The sequence below is a fragment of the Corvus moneduloides genome, chromosome 15, assembly GCF_009650955.1.
Source record: "Corvus moneduloides isolate bCorMon1 chromosome 15, bCorMon1.pri, whole genome shotgun sequence".
Lineage (NCBI taxonomy): Eukaryota > Metazoa > Chordata > Aves > Passeriformes > Corvidae > Corvus > Corvus moneduloides.
In genome coordinates, this window is record NC_045490.1 from 18,721,711 (window position 1) to 18,738,179 (window position 16,469).

The 16,469-nt window shown below is 52.8% G+C and overlaps 1 protein-coding gene across 1 annotated transcript in view; it reads right to left on the bottom strand.

The window, feature by feature from the left end:
• The window catches only part of FGF18 (fibroblast growth factor 18), a 68,447-nt gene extending 61,898 nt beyond the window's left edge, over window positions 1–6,549 (bottom strand). The window contains exons 1-2 of the mRNA XM_032125307.1: window positions 6,198–6,549; window positions 5,888–5,924 (exon numbers count right to left, since the gene is read on the bottom strand). Coding sequence (XP_031981198.1) covers window positions 5,888–5,924; window positions 6,198–6,229 — 69 coding nt within the window. The 5' untranslated portion in view covers window positions 6,230–6,549. The remainder of the gene's footprint in view (window positions 1–5,887; window positions 5,925–6,197) is intronic.
• Between the last annotated feature and the right edge of the window lie 9,920 nt (window positions 6,550–16,469).

A 16,469-nucleotide genomic window follows, 5' to 3' on the forward strand; every position in this document is an offset into this window, starting at 1 on the left:
AGAAGGAGATACCCACCGGCCCGGCCGAGCAGCTCGGCGCTATCAGCTTACAGCAAAAGCAAATACTTGGTGTGGCTGCCCGAGCCTCCAGTGCTGCTCATCCTCCCTGAGTCTCCTGCAGCCCTCAGCATCACTCCCACCACCAGCTGCATCAGCACATCCCAAACACCCCCACAGAGCTCGGGCAGTGCCACCCTTCGCCCATTCTGCTCTTTTCTCTCCCACCTTGGTACGCTACGGCCAAGCTGCTCTACAAGCAGAAACCAGTTTCGAGCTTGAGCAGGAATTCCTCCTGTGAATCCCACACTGCTCCAAACCCCGCACCACTCAGAATCCCACACTGCTCCGAACCCTGCTGAACCTCGCACCACTTCAAACCCCACACTGCTCTGAACCGTGCACCACTCGCCTCCATCCAGCCTTGTACATGTCAGGTGCAAAATGGAAAGCAAAGCAGAAATACAATTACAACCCCACCACGCTGCATCCAGTTAAAATCTGAATCTCATGGCTCCTTTTCTAAGGAACAACAATTCCTCAACAATGCCCACGTCCATCTCTGTTCCTCTGAAGCACCTGGCACATGTCTGGAGCTTTGGAAAAGCAAACTGCACTCATGCAGGGGTGCAGGGCAAAGCCTCCAAGCAGCTCTGCTCTGCTGCTTGCCACGGCACACCCAGAAAGCCAAGCCCCCAAACGCTGAAGCAGCTCACGTTTGTGCCAGCCCCACTGGGGTGAGAATCTGGAAACAGCTTTGCAAATCTTCCTGCTGAACATCTTTGGGGGGACTTTGTAGCAGAGAACCTGTCCCAGCACTCTGAAGGGCTGGGGACCTTCAGCGAGAAGCAAAGGCAGGGTGTGCCCAGGGCAGGCAGCCGACAGCGGCTGGTGGGGCACAGGCTGCACGTTCCCATCTGTGCAGGAGCAAGACCCACACCTGCTCTCACCCCAAGCTAAGCTGAGTCTCGCTTCTCCCACAGGAGAGCCCCAGCACGCATCAGCCCAAGCACCAGCCCACTGCCGCTCAGCTCTCAGCGTCCCTGCTCCAACGTCTCCTCTTCCTCCACAAGCCCAAGATCTCCAAAGTTCAGGAGGCAGAAGCAGGATATATAGGGCAGCTTCAGCACACACCACTTCATAGTCTGGTGAAATGAGTCAGCAGCAGGGAATAAAAATCCCTTGTGGCAAGCCACATGGTTGTTTCCTGGAGAGCAAGGGCATTTGAAACTGGAACAAACGATTTCATATGCAACAGGACCCTGCCCCCGCAGGTTGCAGGCCAGCAGAGCCACACCATCAGGAGCTGCATCCACCACCAGGAGTCCAGCAGCAGCGCGGAGCCAGAGCCAGGGACCATGCCATCAGCTCCAGCCCATGATGGGGCCATGCACTTCAGCATCGCTGAGCTCCTCTGCTCATTAAATCAGGCTTTGCTCACGCCGGTCCTCTGGTCTTCTCACTGCCTAATAATCACTCAGGTCCATTCTGAAAAACCAACAGAGAGCTGCCCAGCCTTTCACAGACCACATCTGCGATATTCCGTCCTTCTCAGCATGACTTCTCCACCCTCGTGGAGCAGGAGGCAGGGGCTGGCACAGGGATGCTGTGCCAAGGACGCAGTGTTCCCAGTCCAGGCTGAGCAGAGAGGGCAGGCAGGGGATCACCCAGCCTGGGGGGCTCTGGGCCCCATCGAGTCTTGGCATGCAGGGCTTGACCACGAGGAGGGAGCAGCACAGCCCATGGAGGTACTACCTGCCCCATCCCACAGCAATGTAGGGATGGCCAGAGCTCTGTCCCTGGCAGCACACGCAGCCTTGGCCGTCACCTCCAGGCAGACATTGTGCCACCCAAGGAGGACAAAGGCAGGTGGGTGCCCTTCTGCGGGGAGGGTAGACATGAGAATAACCTTGCTGGTGACGTGCAGTCCGGCACCCTGCCTTCGGTGCTGTCACCAGGAGGGCAAAGGCTGGGCAGGCAGGGACCTGTGGCTCTACAACTGCTGCACACCCACAGAAAGTGTGGCCAGGCGAGCTGGGCAGGCTGTGACCAGGACCACCTTTGGCTTCTCCACAGTGGTATCCCCAGAGCCACTCGGTGGCACCCAGCACTCGTCCTGCTTGTCCCAGGGAGGACAGCTGTGGAGCAGCAGACAGGGAGAGGGGAGGAAGCTGCTCAGCAGGCTCACGCCTCCGACATGTGCTGCGTGTGGCTTCGCCAGACCGCAGGATCTGGCTCACTGAACGTGTGGAAGCAACACTTCTCCGTGTCTCACTTTACAAAGCCCCAAACAATAACTGTCTGTCGCTGCACAGGAGCTTAGGAGAAACATAAGTTGCTATTGGCATGGTGCACAGCAGCCTTCCTCTTACACAACACCAGCAGATGTGAAAATAGCCCAGTGCTGCCTTGTGCGTTCCTCTGACCTCCTGTTTGCTTCTGGATCAGATTCCAAAGCTGGATCTTAACCTACAAGAGCCATAAAAGCAAAGGATTTGGCCCTATCAGGGACCTCTTCATAATCTAAGACAGATGCACTCCATGTAGGAGATCACGGCGAGGTTTATCAGGGCAGGGGAGAGGCTGAGGCAGGACCACCCTCTGCTCCACAGCACAGCCAGGGCAGCCCACGCCGGCATCGCCCCATGCTCTGCCTGGCCATCACTCGAGGTGGCTCAGGGACAGAAGGGCTGGAAGCTCTTGCAAACCAGGATAGCACTCAAAACCTCACATCCTACTGCTCAACCTACACTGAAGCTGCCTCCAGCCCCCATCTGCCCTGGCAAAGGGGGCCCTCTGAGATCCCATGTCCCTGAACCTGTTATCCTCAGAGTCACTGGTGCTGCCAGAGCCAGCACACCATGGGGCAATCCCCTCCAACTGTGCAAGGTGCTTCTGGGGTTTCTCACCTGCTTGAAGAGAAGAGATTGACTCCAAAGCCAACCCCAAAACCACTCTGGGATATACAGAACAAAAAAGCACATAGAAGAGAAATTGCTCCTGGAAGTGTGAAAAGGTAGGAGAATAAACTGAAGGATGCCAAAGACACATGATAGCGGGAGAGTTCAGTAACCACCAGCGAAAGGGCATCCCTAAGAACAACCTGCATAAATAAATTAATGTCTCCAGGGTCCACGAGGGTATCCAGTGTCCCTGCTCTGGAACTGCAGCAACCCCAAGCATCAGAAGGACTTCTAAGATGCAAGAGAAGAAAACAAGGCAGGGCCATTGCTGTTGCAGGGGAAGGGACTGGTGGATTACCTGTCCTCCAGGCAGCCCTGTGAGGTCCAGGGCTGCTCCCAGGGCTGTGCTGCACCCACGCCCCAGCAGTGCTCCCCTCTGCCCCGCCACGTGCTGGTCCCTGTGCTCCTTGGTGGAAATGTCACACGATGGCCAAGCCCTGGGGGAGTCTGACTCATCCAGGGGTCCAAATCCTGCTCCTGGCAACTCCCGACCCTCCAACCTCCCTGTGGCCAGGGCTGGGGAACACCACCCCAGTGCTGCCACAACCTGCCCACAGGAGATGCTACAGCTGCCAGGTCACCCACCAGCGGCTGCGGGGTGCCTTGGGGTCTGTGAGAAAGCTTTTAGCCAGAGCTGAGCCCCCGACCACGGAACTGCAGCAGCTCACACATCAACTCACCACAGCCCTCGTACATGGGGAGCTACCAAAACACTCAGAACATACCCAAACCACTGTGTTTTGTCCCAGAATCTCTCCAGCCCCACACATGCTGGAGGGATTTCCACCTCTGCACACAGAGCCACAGGGTACCAGGCAGCAGCAGAGGAGAGTAATTCTAAGACCAGCACATGGGACAGGCCACAGATCACGGCTTGAACGCAGGGCAAAAGGCAGCCTTAGAATATAATCCACTTCAGGAGCTCTTAAATCTCCCCAATACAACACAGAGCCCTTTAAGCAAAACTAGACAACTTCCTTTAGACTAAATAAATATTAAACCTAAGTGATGCATTAATTTACTTCAGTTCACCAAAGGCTAACTCCTACCCAAACTGATCATTATAAAAGAAATCCTATAATCCCTCACTCCCATTCAGGCTCAAAACATGTAATCCCATGAATAAATCCAGAAAGAAAGTGTAACAAAATGGGCAATAAAAACTTACAGCATTCACATCTTTTCATCTACCATTAATACTGTAAACACTCACTCGAAGGCCCTCGAGTATGACTAATCTAATGTTTTGGCTCCCAACGCTAATCGCCGGCGCAGCTCCGCTCTCCGTGTGACACCCAGCGAGCTCCGCCGCCCCTCCAGCCGCAGCCAGGACACCTCCGCAGAGCCCAGCGCAGCCATCCCACCTCACGTCCCCCAGAATGCTGCAAAATCAGCACGAAAGGGAGCAAGTATGGTTCTAATAGCACCAGAGCACTGAGCTTTCTTCTTTTTTTCCTTTTTTTTTTTTTATTATTTTATTGCTTTGGAAGCCTGCGAGCTCCAACTGTATAAATGCCAATAACTTTGTTTTAAGGCTGCTGAAGTAAGAGATCAGATTTTAGCAAGTGCTTTCCAGGCAGCCAGCCAAACTTTTTCTGATTCACTAAAAGCACCGAAGGGAGGGGGAGAGGAAGGGGGCTGGAGGGCTGATTAACTTCAGTTACCGCACAAGCGCAAAAAAAGTCTCCCCGCTGCAAAGGGTGCCGGCGCTGCGAGCCCCGCGCAGCCTGGTATTCCTCGGGCTGAAAAAAAACACGCACCAGAGAAACAGAGCAAACACCTTCCAACCGCAGGGTATTTTACAGCTGTGGATCCTCTCCTGCTGGGGAGGCTGCTCCACCAGGGGAGGCTCTACTGGTGCTGGGTTCGAGCTGCAGTTTTTGGAGGGGATGAGGCAAAACAGTGATCGGGGATTTTTTGGATGGGTGGGAGAGCAGGGGATAGGGCTGGTTTGGGTTTTAGCTTGGCCAGAGGGATGGAGCCCCCTCCAAGGCCGTGCTCATCCAGGACTATCTCTTGCTGCCCTTGGGGATCCGGAGAGGGTGAGCAGGTGCAATCCCGGCCAAAGCACAGCTTGGCGCCAGGGGGTGGCACAAGTGTCCCCCAGCCCTGGCGGGAGGGTGGCTGGAGCCACCGGAGAAGTGGCACCTGCTGTGCCCGGCCCCGCAGGTGGGTCTGCTCCGGGATGCCCAGCTAAAATCCCTCTGGCAGTGGGGTGCGTGGCCACGGGGGCAGCTGCCTTCCCCATCCCCGGGCACCTGGGCTGCAGAGCCTCGCTCACGGTGTTCCTCCAACGGCTTCATTCCTGCCGAGGCAGGATCAAAGGCTGGAGCTGACTTGGACGGCGTTCTACTGAATAATGGGGAGGGAACACGCAGCCTCCTTCTCCTGGCTAGGGAAACTTGTGTTTTTCAAAGCATCAGTTTTTGGGAGTGAGTTCTCGAAGAGGGGAAGAGAAAAAAAAAATCCAAAAAAACCCAACCAACCACAAAAAAAAAAAAAAAAAAAAAGGGGGAAAAAAAAGAACGGGAAAAAGGGCGAGCAGGAGAGCGCCGGCTCTTCCAAGGCAAGTGCATCAATCAACATTGTGCAAGGAGAGTCCAGCACTCCCTCTCACATCATTAGCCAGGCTAATGCACTCCAGAGGATCCCGCTACGGCAGGCTACCGGCGCACCGGCTGCACCCCAGCCCGCACCGGCGGTCAAGCACAACGGGGCACGGAACGGGAGCTGAACACAAGGGGAAGCCCCGGTCCGGGGCAAGTGACACTCCAGCATCTGGTGCGGGGCTCGGTTTAATACAGCCATAAAAACTAGAGGGAAACAAGTGAAAGCCCCAGCCAAACCTGCCTGGCACTCGAGGTCAGCACGCCGCCTTTGTTTCTATTTTACAACCAAAAGCGAGAGAGGACAGAAAGGACACGTACCTGTACCTGAAAGCACAGCAGCAGGAAATGTAAACATCTGGAGAGGAGAAAAAAAAAAGCAACAAAAGATCAAATGATGCGGTAAAATGGTTGAAGTTGATTTTTTTTTTTTTTTTTGCTTTGTTTTTGTTTGCAATTTTTTAAAGGGTGCAGAGCGATGCTCTGCTTATAGAAAGGCTCAGGTCCCCATTACCACCTGGCTGCAAGGAAAATGCAACCGAGCCTCCAGAATGAAAGTTTTAAAAAAAAATTAAAAATATTTTTTAAAAATGAAAAAAAAAAAAATTTAGAAATATGCCATAATCCTTACAGGCAAGTGCAGGCTGAGAGCAGTGAATACATCGCTGGGCGAGGAGGGGGTTGGCCGGCGGCTGGTCGCTAGCGGAGCGCAGTCCCCCGCCGCCGCGCTGACATGGGAGCGATCCGGCCGGCGAGCTCCGATCCGCGCCGCGCTGCTCCGCGCCGCTCCGCGCCGCTGGGAAGTTGTGGTACCGCCCGCTCTGCCTCCGCCGAGTGACTCGTCAGGCATCAGCTCTCCTCTCCCCCTGTCTCTCCTCCTCCTCCTCCTCTCCCTCTCTCCGCCTTTGGGGGGATGAAGGTGCTTATTGTCAGTAACTTCCGATCATCAGCAAGTGCCCCCCCGCGTCCCCCCGGGCCGGGCCAGCCCCGCCGGGCGGATGGAGCCTCTCGGCCGCCGCCGCGCCCCGCGCCGGGCTCCGCTCCGCGCCCCGCGCCGCGCTGCGCGCTCCGGGCGGGCGGCATAGCGATGCGCGGGGCGCGGAGCGGGGGCGGGACCCGCCCGGGCGGCCCCGGGGCTGGCACCGCCTGCGCGGAGGGGGCACCGCCCGGCCGCGGGCAGCGCCGGCCGGGGAAGCGTTTTTAACAAAATAAGTGAGGGAGGGGGTCGGGCTCCCCCGGGCCCTCCCGGGCCGACAGAGCGGGCGGCGCCGCTCGGAAGCCCCGGCACGGCGGCCGCTGCCCGCGGGGCCCCGCGCCGTTCCGCCGACACGCGTGGCCGCGGGGCCGGCGCGCCCTTACCTCCGCCAGGGCAGGAGCGCGTCCCGTGCCCGCCGAGCCCCGGGCGGGCGGCAGCGGGGCCCGGCAGCCCCGGCGCGGCCCCTCGCGGGCCGGGACAGCCGCGGCCGCCCGGTCCATGGGCCCGGCACCGCCGCCGCGGCGGGACGCGGAGCGCGGGGTCAGAGCGCCGGGCCGCCGCGCTGCCTTCGCCGCTCCGCACGGCTCGCCTGCCCTCCAGCGGCCGCTCCGCCGCCCCGCAGCCCGGGGAGAGCCCAGGGGCTTCCTCCGCCTCAGGTCTGGGGAGTTTTTTGGTTTCTTTTGGGGTTTGTTTTAGGTTAAGAAAAAAATTTCACACGCTGATAGCGTGTGGTAACTCTTTCCTCTTGTCTGAAAGCTCGTTTGTAGCAGACAAGATGCCAGGAACCGTTAACCTCCACGCATAGCCAAACTCTCCAAAGAGCACCCAACGTCAGTTAACACCTTATTAAGTGAGAACATAACCATGGCTCAGAACTCTGAGCTTTCCGAATTCTCCACTCGAATAACAGCGTGCATCAGTGCAGCGTGTCGGGCCCAGCTGCTCCCACTTCTGCAGGGACCCAGGTGCTTGCTCCCCCAGCACTCTCGGCCACAAATCAAGCAGCATCTTTAGTCCCTGGAGCTCATCACTGGGGACCCTTCAGGCATCAAGTCACAGGGTTTTTCAGCCCACAGTTTCAGGCCCAAGAGGCACAGAAGACATTAAGTTTTAAAACAGTGATCAAAGCAAGTCCTTATAAAACCTCCAGCACTAACACATGCCTGTGATGTATCTAACAGACTTCACACTTCTGGTCTTATGGATGTGCAAGTAAAAAAAAATAAAAACAACCCAAACTGCCGTCAGTTGCTGATGTCACCAACATCAGAGGCCCCATGCATCCCCGTCCCAGAAGTCCCAGAGCACCTTGCCACAGCTGAAAGCTGTTTTCACACAAGGCCAAGAACATCAGAGCCACCAGCCTGAGCCCTACAAGTTGAGCTCACCGAGATGCCTACACTGGAACGGTACAGAATTTGGGGACTCACAAGATGACAGTATTTAGCTTAGATGTGAAAATATTCCATATATGATTCCATGATGATTAGGGAATCATCACCAATACCTCATTTTTTGGAAGCAATTTGTGTGGGAGAAGCCCAGCCTGTGCCATCATATGCTAGTAGGTGCTGCTCAGTCCCACAGGAAAGGCACCCACAGCAGAGGGTCACACCCACCGTTTCCACATGCACCAGCCGCTCACCTCGCTAAGTCCAGTACCTGCTGCCCAGTGCACACAGGAGTTCTGCAAAGCCAGGGGCAGTAACTCCTTCAAAACCCTCACAGTCACCTGTGGGTGTGAGCTTTGATTGCTCCTCAGGCTTTTCATCGTGGCAGCCCCATCACCTGCCTCCAAGAAAGGCTCCTTAGACGCGACTGATGGCTCTGCCCAACACCCAAGCTGGCCCAGGGCTGCTGCACCTGGGTGAAAGCAGAACAGCTAGAAAAGGAATTTGTGAAGCTGCTGCTAACATTTATCAATTTAGTTGCCCCAACAGCAGGTAAAATTACAGCAGCTACAACAGAGCTGTGAGCTATGCATGGAAAAACTCATCACAGGTGACGCTGGCCCAGACCGTGCTGAGGAGCCAGGTACTGGCAGCGCAGCTGCCTCCCACAGCCATGACCCAACTGCAGCCAGAGGACTTGGATCCACACAGGGCTCAAGGACCTGGACACCTCAAACAGCACAAACTACCAGGGCAACACCAGGGGTTGCTTTAAAGAGGGCACATGGGGAGTTTCTTTTTTCAATTATTTCGTTTGCAACCACACATGAGTTCCTTATTTAAACTAGATCCACCTTTTGTGCCTCAGTAGTCTGGCAAAACCCCTTAATCTTTAATATACCAATATTGGGTGAATCTCAGACTACCAGCCTTGAACAACACTGATGGGGCACAGAACAGAGATGAGGCAGCTCATATGCATCTCTGAAAAAATAGAAATATCGTTTGGCTGTATGCTGTTATGAATATGAGTGTGTGTATATATATATCTAATGCTAAAAGCTCTACACCCAGACCTGTTGCTCCACTGCTGAAGGCTCCTGTGTGATCAGATTCCCAGCACAAGTCCAGCCAGAGCAGCCGATGCCCACTGTAAAACCTTTAAAGCAGTTTATTTTTCTTACAGCACACTCAGGGTGTGAAGGCTGGCACAGCACGCTCCTGAGAGCTCCATGTTCTCAACACTTTATTAAGCAAGACACAGGCCAGGTAGGACTGTGCACTGCAGGACGCCCTGGGAGCTCCTGGGGTTACTGCCTTCCACTCACCCTTGCAAGTGCCTGAATTAAGGCTGAGTCTTATTATAAGGTGGCTTATTGGATTAGTGACCGGCCTTCAGCAGCTCAAATCAAAGTCTGAGCAGCCTGACCTTTCACTTGCAGGGCAGTGGAGGTGCCCCCAGTGAAATGAGCTTCCCTCGCCCTGCTCCACTGGTCCATATCCCAGGAGGAGCGGGCATTTCACAGAGCATAGAGCCCATTCAATGGGGCCGAGGACTGAAGAGCATGCTTGAGTGGGAAGCCTTCCCACCCCGGACACCCCTTTGGAATGTGAAAGAGAAGCCAGCAGGAACGGCCAGGATCTGGCCCCGCTGCATCTGGCACACCAAGATTTAAATTAAAATGAAAAAACCTGGGCTGATGTTTTACAAAGACCAAGTTCAGCTCTGCATCCCAGCCCGGCTGCCAGTGAGAAAATCCGTGTGCTGTTTGCTCCTGTCATCTGCATCTCCAGCCTTGGGTTGTTCCAATAAGCAAATTTTTGTTTACAGAAAATCAGATTTAAGAGGATTTCTGAATTTGAAAGCCTTGGTAAAAGGAAAGACAACTTTTAGACTGCCTGGGGTGCCCATTCTGTCTTTATCCAGTCTACACACAAAAAGACAACTTCATCCCAAGGTAAGAAAGGCTTCTGCCACATAGTCTGGACAGACAGGGACGGAGGGGATGCTTTGCAGTTACTGCCATTTGACAAAAGAGCCACCTCAAAATAACCCTGAACTGTCCAGGAGCACAGGACTTCAGCCTCAGCTCCACCACATTCAGGCACAGTCTTGCAGAAGGAACTTGGTGAAGAAGAGTCAGGACTTGGATTCAGCCATCACAAAGCACTGGAAGCACAAAGCACAGAGCATTCATTATGCTAAAAAAAAAGAACCCAAACCAGTGCTTTTGCTGCTGGATGCCCTTTGCTCAGAGTTTTGAGCTTGTGACCACTGAGCTGTGCTTTGTAAGTCCCACAAATCCACGCTGAAACACAAACTGCACCATGTCATGCCAGCCAGTGGGAATGGCACCAGGGATCAGCAGCACTGATCCTGCAAATAAATACAGGCACCAATCCCCTGAGGTGACCCAGCACCTGGCTGGGCTGGGGCCACAGTCCAGAGGCCTGAAGACTGGCACTGCAGAGGGGCAGGTGTGTCATGACCCCATCGGTTCAGCGAGACACGTTTGCTATTTCACAGGTGCTGGGAAGCCCTGCTGGAAAGAGGCGAAGTTTATCCCGTCTGGAGGTTGGATAAAGGCAACACAGCCACCATTCAGAGTTAAGCAGAGAATATTGCTAAGGAATGATCTGGAGCACCTCCGTGGTGAGAGAGAGAGCTCACACAGATGTATCAGCCCAGCTCAGCCAGAGTTTTCCCTGCTGTGACCAATGCAGGCTTCCTTTGGCCAGCGGGAGCTCCTGCCTTGAAGAACACAGGCTGGAAGGGCACTTAATGCATGCCAAATAAAAAACAACATAAAATAACAGAAAATGGAATAATAAAAGAAATACAAAGAATAGGATATTGAGCATGGCAGCTTTTGTTCTGTAGCATTAACAGGAGCAACAACAAACCAGGACAGCCTTCTGTGGACTGAAAGGGAGGGAGCCGGGGAAGGCCAGAGAACTGAGTCCTGAGAGAAGTGGCCAGGAAATCCTAAAAGCCACCAGCAACCAGCCTAGTGCTGCAGACAGGCCATCCCAACTCCAGAGAGAGCAGGGATGCTCCCAGGAGCTTCTGCAGCCAACAGCCTTCCCTGGACTTCTTGGGAACAGAGGCAACTGCAGCATCCCTTCCAGCTCTTGGCCCCAGGGATGTCTCGTGGGCCCCTGCAAAGGGAGAACCCAGCATGCTACAGCCCTTACTCTGATGTGAAGCATTGCTTTGTAAGAGAAAAGAAACCCAAGAGAGGCAGGCATTATTCAGCAGGCAAGGTTTCAGAGTTTACAAAGGTTTTTCTCCATTGGAACACCCCTTGGATTTCAAAGAGATTTGGGGACGGAAATCTCAGATTCCTCTGAAAGCTCCAGCATACTCATAAACAAATCCCAGTGCATTATCAGCAAAGCAATGAGGCAAATGAAATCACTGACAATGACGGACATCTCAAGCTAAAGGACAGACCATGGGTTAGTTCAACACCCTGTTCTCCTGGGTATCCAGCCCCCCTCAGTGCCCAGGGCCCCTCAGCCAGAGCCTGTCCCCACCCTGTGTCCCCCAGCCCGGCTGCCCCTGCTCCAGTGTCTGGCACAGAGTGGACACACATGGTCTTTCCTTGATGCCAGTGCCCAGGAGCAGAGGAGCAGCTCCCCTCTGACAGCATGTGGCAGCTGCTAGAATGCTTCTGAAGGGAGGCAAGAACAAGCCAACCTCTGCAGACAACCCTACACAAACCAGTGGGAAATTCCACTTTTCAGCCTTTGCACTGCATTAAATCCTAGGGCTTGGCTCCTTGGATTTATATTCCTCTATGGTTTCATTTTTCCCTAAAAAAAAAAAAAAAATTAAAAAAATCACAAGCTGTTAAGCTTCAAAACTTAATATTTCCTTAACTTGGAGCTTTTCAGCTCAACAGCTCTTAAACATAAACCTCTTTGACTGAAGTCTCCTGAATTAAGCTGTCTCCAGCAAGTCACCATCTCAAGCCCTGTCTGTGGGATGACCAATCCCTTCCCACACCACCACACTGGGCTCTTGCCCTCTGCCCCAGCTGCTGTCTCAGGGCAGGACCTCACACAAGGTGCACGACCACCCCTGTCCCCACAGCTGGCACATGCCACTGCAGGGGCAGTTCAGGGTTGATGCAGGCACTGACCGGTGACATCAAAGATCTCTCAATGCCCTTTGTCACCGTCTTCAGTGATGGCACAAGTGAATGAGTGACCTTGGAGGAACTCGGGATGGGCTCTGAGATAGGACAGTTTCTGAAAACAATTCTGGAAAACCCATGTTGCTACTAATCCTTCTGAAGAGGAACTGTAGCCACACTTTGCATCAGAGCAAGTATACAAAAAATATAATATGGATGGATTTACACAAAAATACATTGGAACATGGAATTTTTCTGGAATATCAATGACGCAGATCAGTAAAGAGACATCTCTGGAAGTCCCATTCTCCTGGGGCATGCACAAGCATCTCCTACAAGCAGAGCTCCATCCACTCAGGGGTACAGCAGCAGGGCTTTTATCAGCATTCTCCAGCACCACCAAACTGAGGGCACCAGCCACAGCTGGGCTCTCAGGGACACTTTGCCAAGCAACCCAGAAAGGGGACAGATTCATGAAGCACCAGGTTTGCAATGGTGTCCAAGCTTTTCCTAGAGACCAGGGAAAGGCCATGCTGCTCCAATGGCAGTGGGTGGGGAAGACTGAAGGAGGAACTGATAAGGATCAGAAAACTGAGAAGTCTGAAGAGCAGTGAAGGACTAAACAAGGAGAAGGTTGTGGCAAGATGTAGAACTGAGAATAAGTTGGAAAGGACTATTTAGAACCATGAAGCTGGAGGGAACAAGTAGAAGCATCTCTCCTAATTCGAGACCCTAAAAATGAAGCCAGGATCCCCCAGTCTCCCTGTCCTTCTGTGCTCTCTGGAGATCACAAGGACTGGCTGGGTGCCCTGCACTATAGTGGTCCCATGACATGTTATTGCCCTTAGCTATAGTTGTTTAGTTAAAATCTCTTTTCCACGTAGAAAATTGGAAGGAAAGGCTTGAAAGTATGGGGAAAAGATTTAAGGAACAGGGAAGAATGTCCTGAACACCAAAGGCAGCCTTATTATTAAATTGAAAGCTTGACTCATTAGCTGTGGTTGTGCACTGTTGTTGGTGTCCTCACACACATTTACACACAGGGAAGAGCACCACTCGCAGAAGTGCCGAGATAACACTCACTGCCTCACAACAGCACAGTAAGGGCTGCTAGAAGCCTTTCATCAAGGACATTCTTGGGAAAGCAGCACAATTACAAGCTTTGGGACAAATGTAAGGAGCAGTGGGAAAAGTTTCATGGACAGGCACAGATAAAGGTGGCTGCAGCGGTGAAATGCCAAGTACCTCAACAGCTACAATACACCTTCAACTCTCCCTGCAATTATTACTCATTAAAAAAACCCAAAACCAATGGAAAACCTAAGCCTTAATTTGAAAACAGGCAAGAGAAACTGTTTTCTCTTAAATACAGTAAGTCAACAGAACTGGATGGGGCTCAGCAGGCTTCAGGCCCCAGCAACTAATTGAGTAAGACTGCAGGACCCTTCAAACAAATTGGCCTTCAATTGAAACAAAGACTGTTCCTAGTACCAGCATAAACGAATCACTTGAGGTGAATCAGGTGCATCCACTCTGGGTGGCCTAGTTCTGTTCCCTCCTTTTGCCATTTGCAGTCCAAGTGAGGTGATGGCCATGCCCTTGTGCTGGACAAGCCTCTGGGCAGCAGCACACGGCTCTGGCACAGCCAGCCCAGTGTGGGTGGGCACTGTCAGAGGTGCCCTGCTGACCATTCCCTCCCAGGGTCATAACTTTTCCCATTCTCATTTTTGACCCTCGGCCACCTTTCTCCCCCTTCTTTTATTCGTTGCCTTTTCTTGCTTGTTTTCTCCCAGCATCCTTTTCCCATAAAGGCTCTTATGGCTTGGTCAGGGAGAGGTGACAGAAGTGATGGAAGGAGAGAAGAAAGTTTTTGAAGAAAGTAACAAGAAGAGCAAAAGTCATCTTCATACAACTGGGCACAGGCCATACATGTGGCCCCCAGGGCACACAATTAACATTTGATATATTTGATTGATTTACTTGGTGCCTAATTAGGCACTGCTTAAAACCCATTTACGCAAGACAGCCCAAAGGCCAGCCACTGAAGAGCTGACCCAACACAACACAGAACTGTTCCCAGAAGTGTCTATGTAGGCAAACCAGCGAGTAGCCAGCAGGGTGTTCCCAGGGCTACCTGCAAACGGGAGGACAGGTCAGGCCCCTTCAGGCACACCTGCAACTCCAGTATCGCTTCTCCTGCATCCCATCATGCGCACTCAGCTCTCCTTGTTCAGATCGAGAACCAGGCTCAGACAAAGCAACCCTTAATAAATACCAGATCACAAAACCTCCAAACCTCACTCAACACAACCGATTGCACTTGCTGCTGCTTGCCAGAACCTACTGCCCACTAGCCAAGGGCAGGGAATAAAGGCCCTGCGCTTCATCCAACGCTGAGCTCCAAACCACCCCATTCTTTTGCAGCTTTTTCTATGACATTTCTAAGTAGGATCCAGTCTTAAATGCCCTTTTGAGAAAACAACGAGGGCAGTAAGGATCTAGGTGCTGGTTCCACAGAGAGGGAAGGAAAAGCTGAGGGAGTTTGGCTGCTAGTCAGTAATGACATACGCAAAAGAGACAGGACATAGCTTGGGGTATCTGGGTAGGAGCATGAACTTAGCCCCTGAGGGACCGTCTGGGTGGCAAGAAGCCCAGAACCGCCACCCATCCTGGCCCTGTTTTCCATTACCTCAGCCCACACACACTCCCACCCTCCTGCCAGCCATGCTCGAGTTGCTTCTCTCCAAAGGCTGCAACAATTGCTGAGCACAGACAAAATCAGAGCCTCGCACTCATCACAGCCCCTGGACTCTGAAATGCCACTTTGGCAGGTTTGCTGGATCACAGGGGCAAACAGAACCCCAGGACAGACCTAAGGTGGCCACAAGCACTTCCGAACAGCCCCAGGAATAAGGCACAGACTGTGAGCTCCTGACAGGATGGGGTCCTTCTGTTATCACTTCTTCTGCAATGAGATGCCAAGAGACACCAGAGACTTTGAGACAAAGTAGATCCATATGAAGCAGCTCTATCTGCAGCCAACCCTGCATGGTCGCACACACCCACTCAGCTGGGTGGCCTTCCCTTTGTCCCATGCAGGGGGACACCAACTACCTGTTCACTGTACGGAATGAAACACTTGCAGAAGGAAATGAAACATGAAAAAAGCCAGGAACAGACAGGTTCTGCAACAGGAAAGGCAGCAGCAGCAGGGGAAATTCACGTACAAAGGAGAGGTGAAGGCACCGCTACCTGGAGAGGCGTTTCACCATCCTCTAAAGGGAAGTTGTTTTCCCATCGTGGCATGAGAAAACACCAATGCATTTGGCTGTGGAGCTCCATGCTCCCAAATCAGCCCTCCTCGAGGACCAGGATCTCACAGAGGCTTAGAACCCTGGACGCAGCTATCAAAACACTACAGCTTTGTTGCCATCATTACCGTGGCAAGAACATGTTTCAACTCTGCAGAAAGTCAAGAGCAGTACTTCAACAGCCCACATCTGGTATTTGTCTCTTCAACAGGTATTTTCACATCTGAGCTTTTTTTTACATCAACCTTTGAGGCTCTGTTCAAAGGAAAAGAACTGGCAGCTGCATGTGAATATCCAAGAGGATACAGCTGCATCCAGAGTCATCAGATGGCCAGTCCCAAAAGGAGCCAGGGTTTGGAGACGTGACCAGCACAACAGCAGAGGAAGGCACATGGCCCCGCCGCCCGGAGTGGGGCAGTGGGCAGCCACTGACCACCCCTCATGACTCCAAAAACCGGCAGGAAACAGTGGGTGAGCTAACTAGGGCCAAGTGAAGCTATTTTTATGGCATGAGGGTGCCTCAAAGATGCCTCATGATGTTCAACAGCAGCCTGAACTTGACCTACATTACACTGAGCACCAGCGCAGCAATGATTTCCTTTAGAGCTGCCCGTGCAGGCTCCATGCCCCCCTGCAATGCTTGTGCAGTGGGGCTGCACCCCAGACTTGCTTTGCTCAGTCACCTACAGACAGACAACACGCTGGCTTTTCTTAAAACTTTAATAATCAGAATATTTTATTGGCTAGAAAGTCTCTTGCTGAAATTACTGTACAATTTTCACTTCTTTCAGCCAAAATTGAGGGCAATTTTGCTTAAATAAGCCTGTCTGTGCCATTAACTCTATTTCACCAGGGAAATCTGCTCTCACTTGTGCATATGACGACATCTATTGACATAACCCCACCAAAACAGGCATTTCAAACCCTTATACTCTGCCATTTCACATGCTGCAATTATACTCAAGCTTAAACGAATCTTTGACACAAGACTTGCACCGTTTTTGCTTCTCTATCATGCACTTCACTTGGCTTTGTCTTCCCAGAAAGAACTATTTGCCTCTGGAGACTTGCATTGCTTTTCACTGC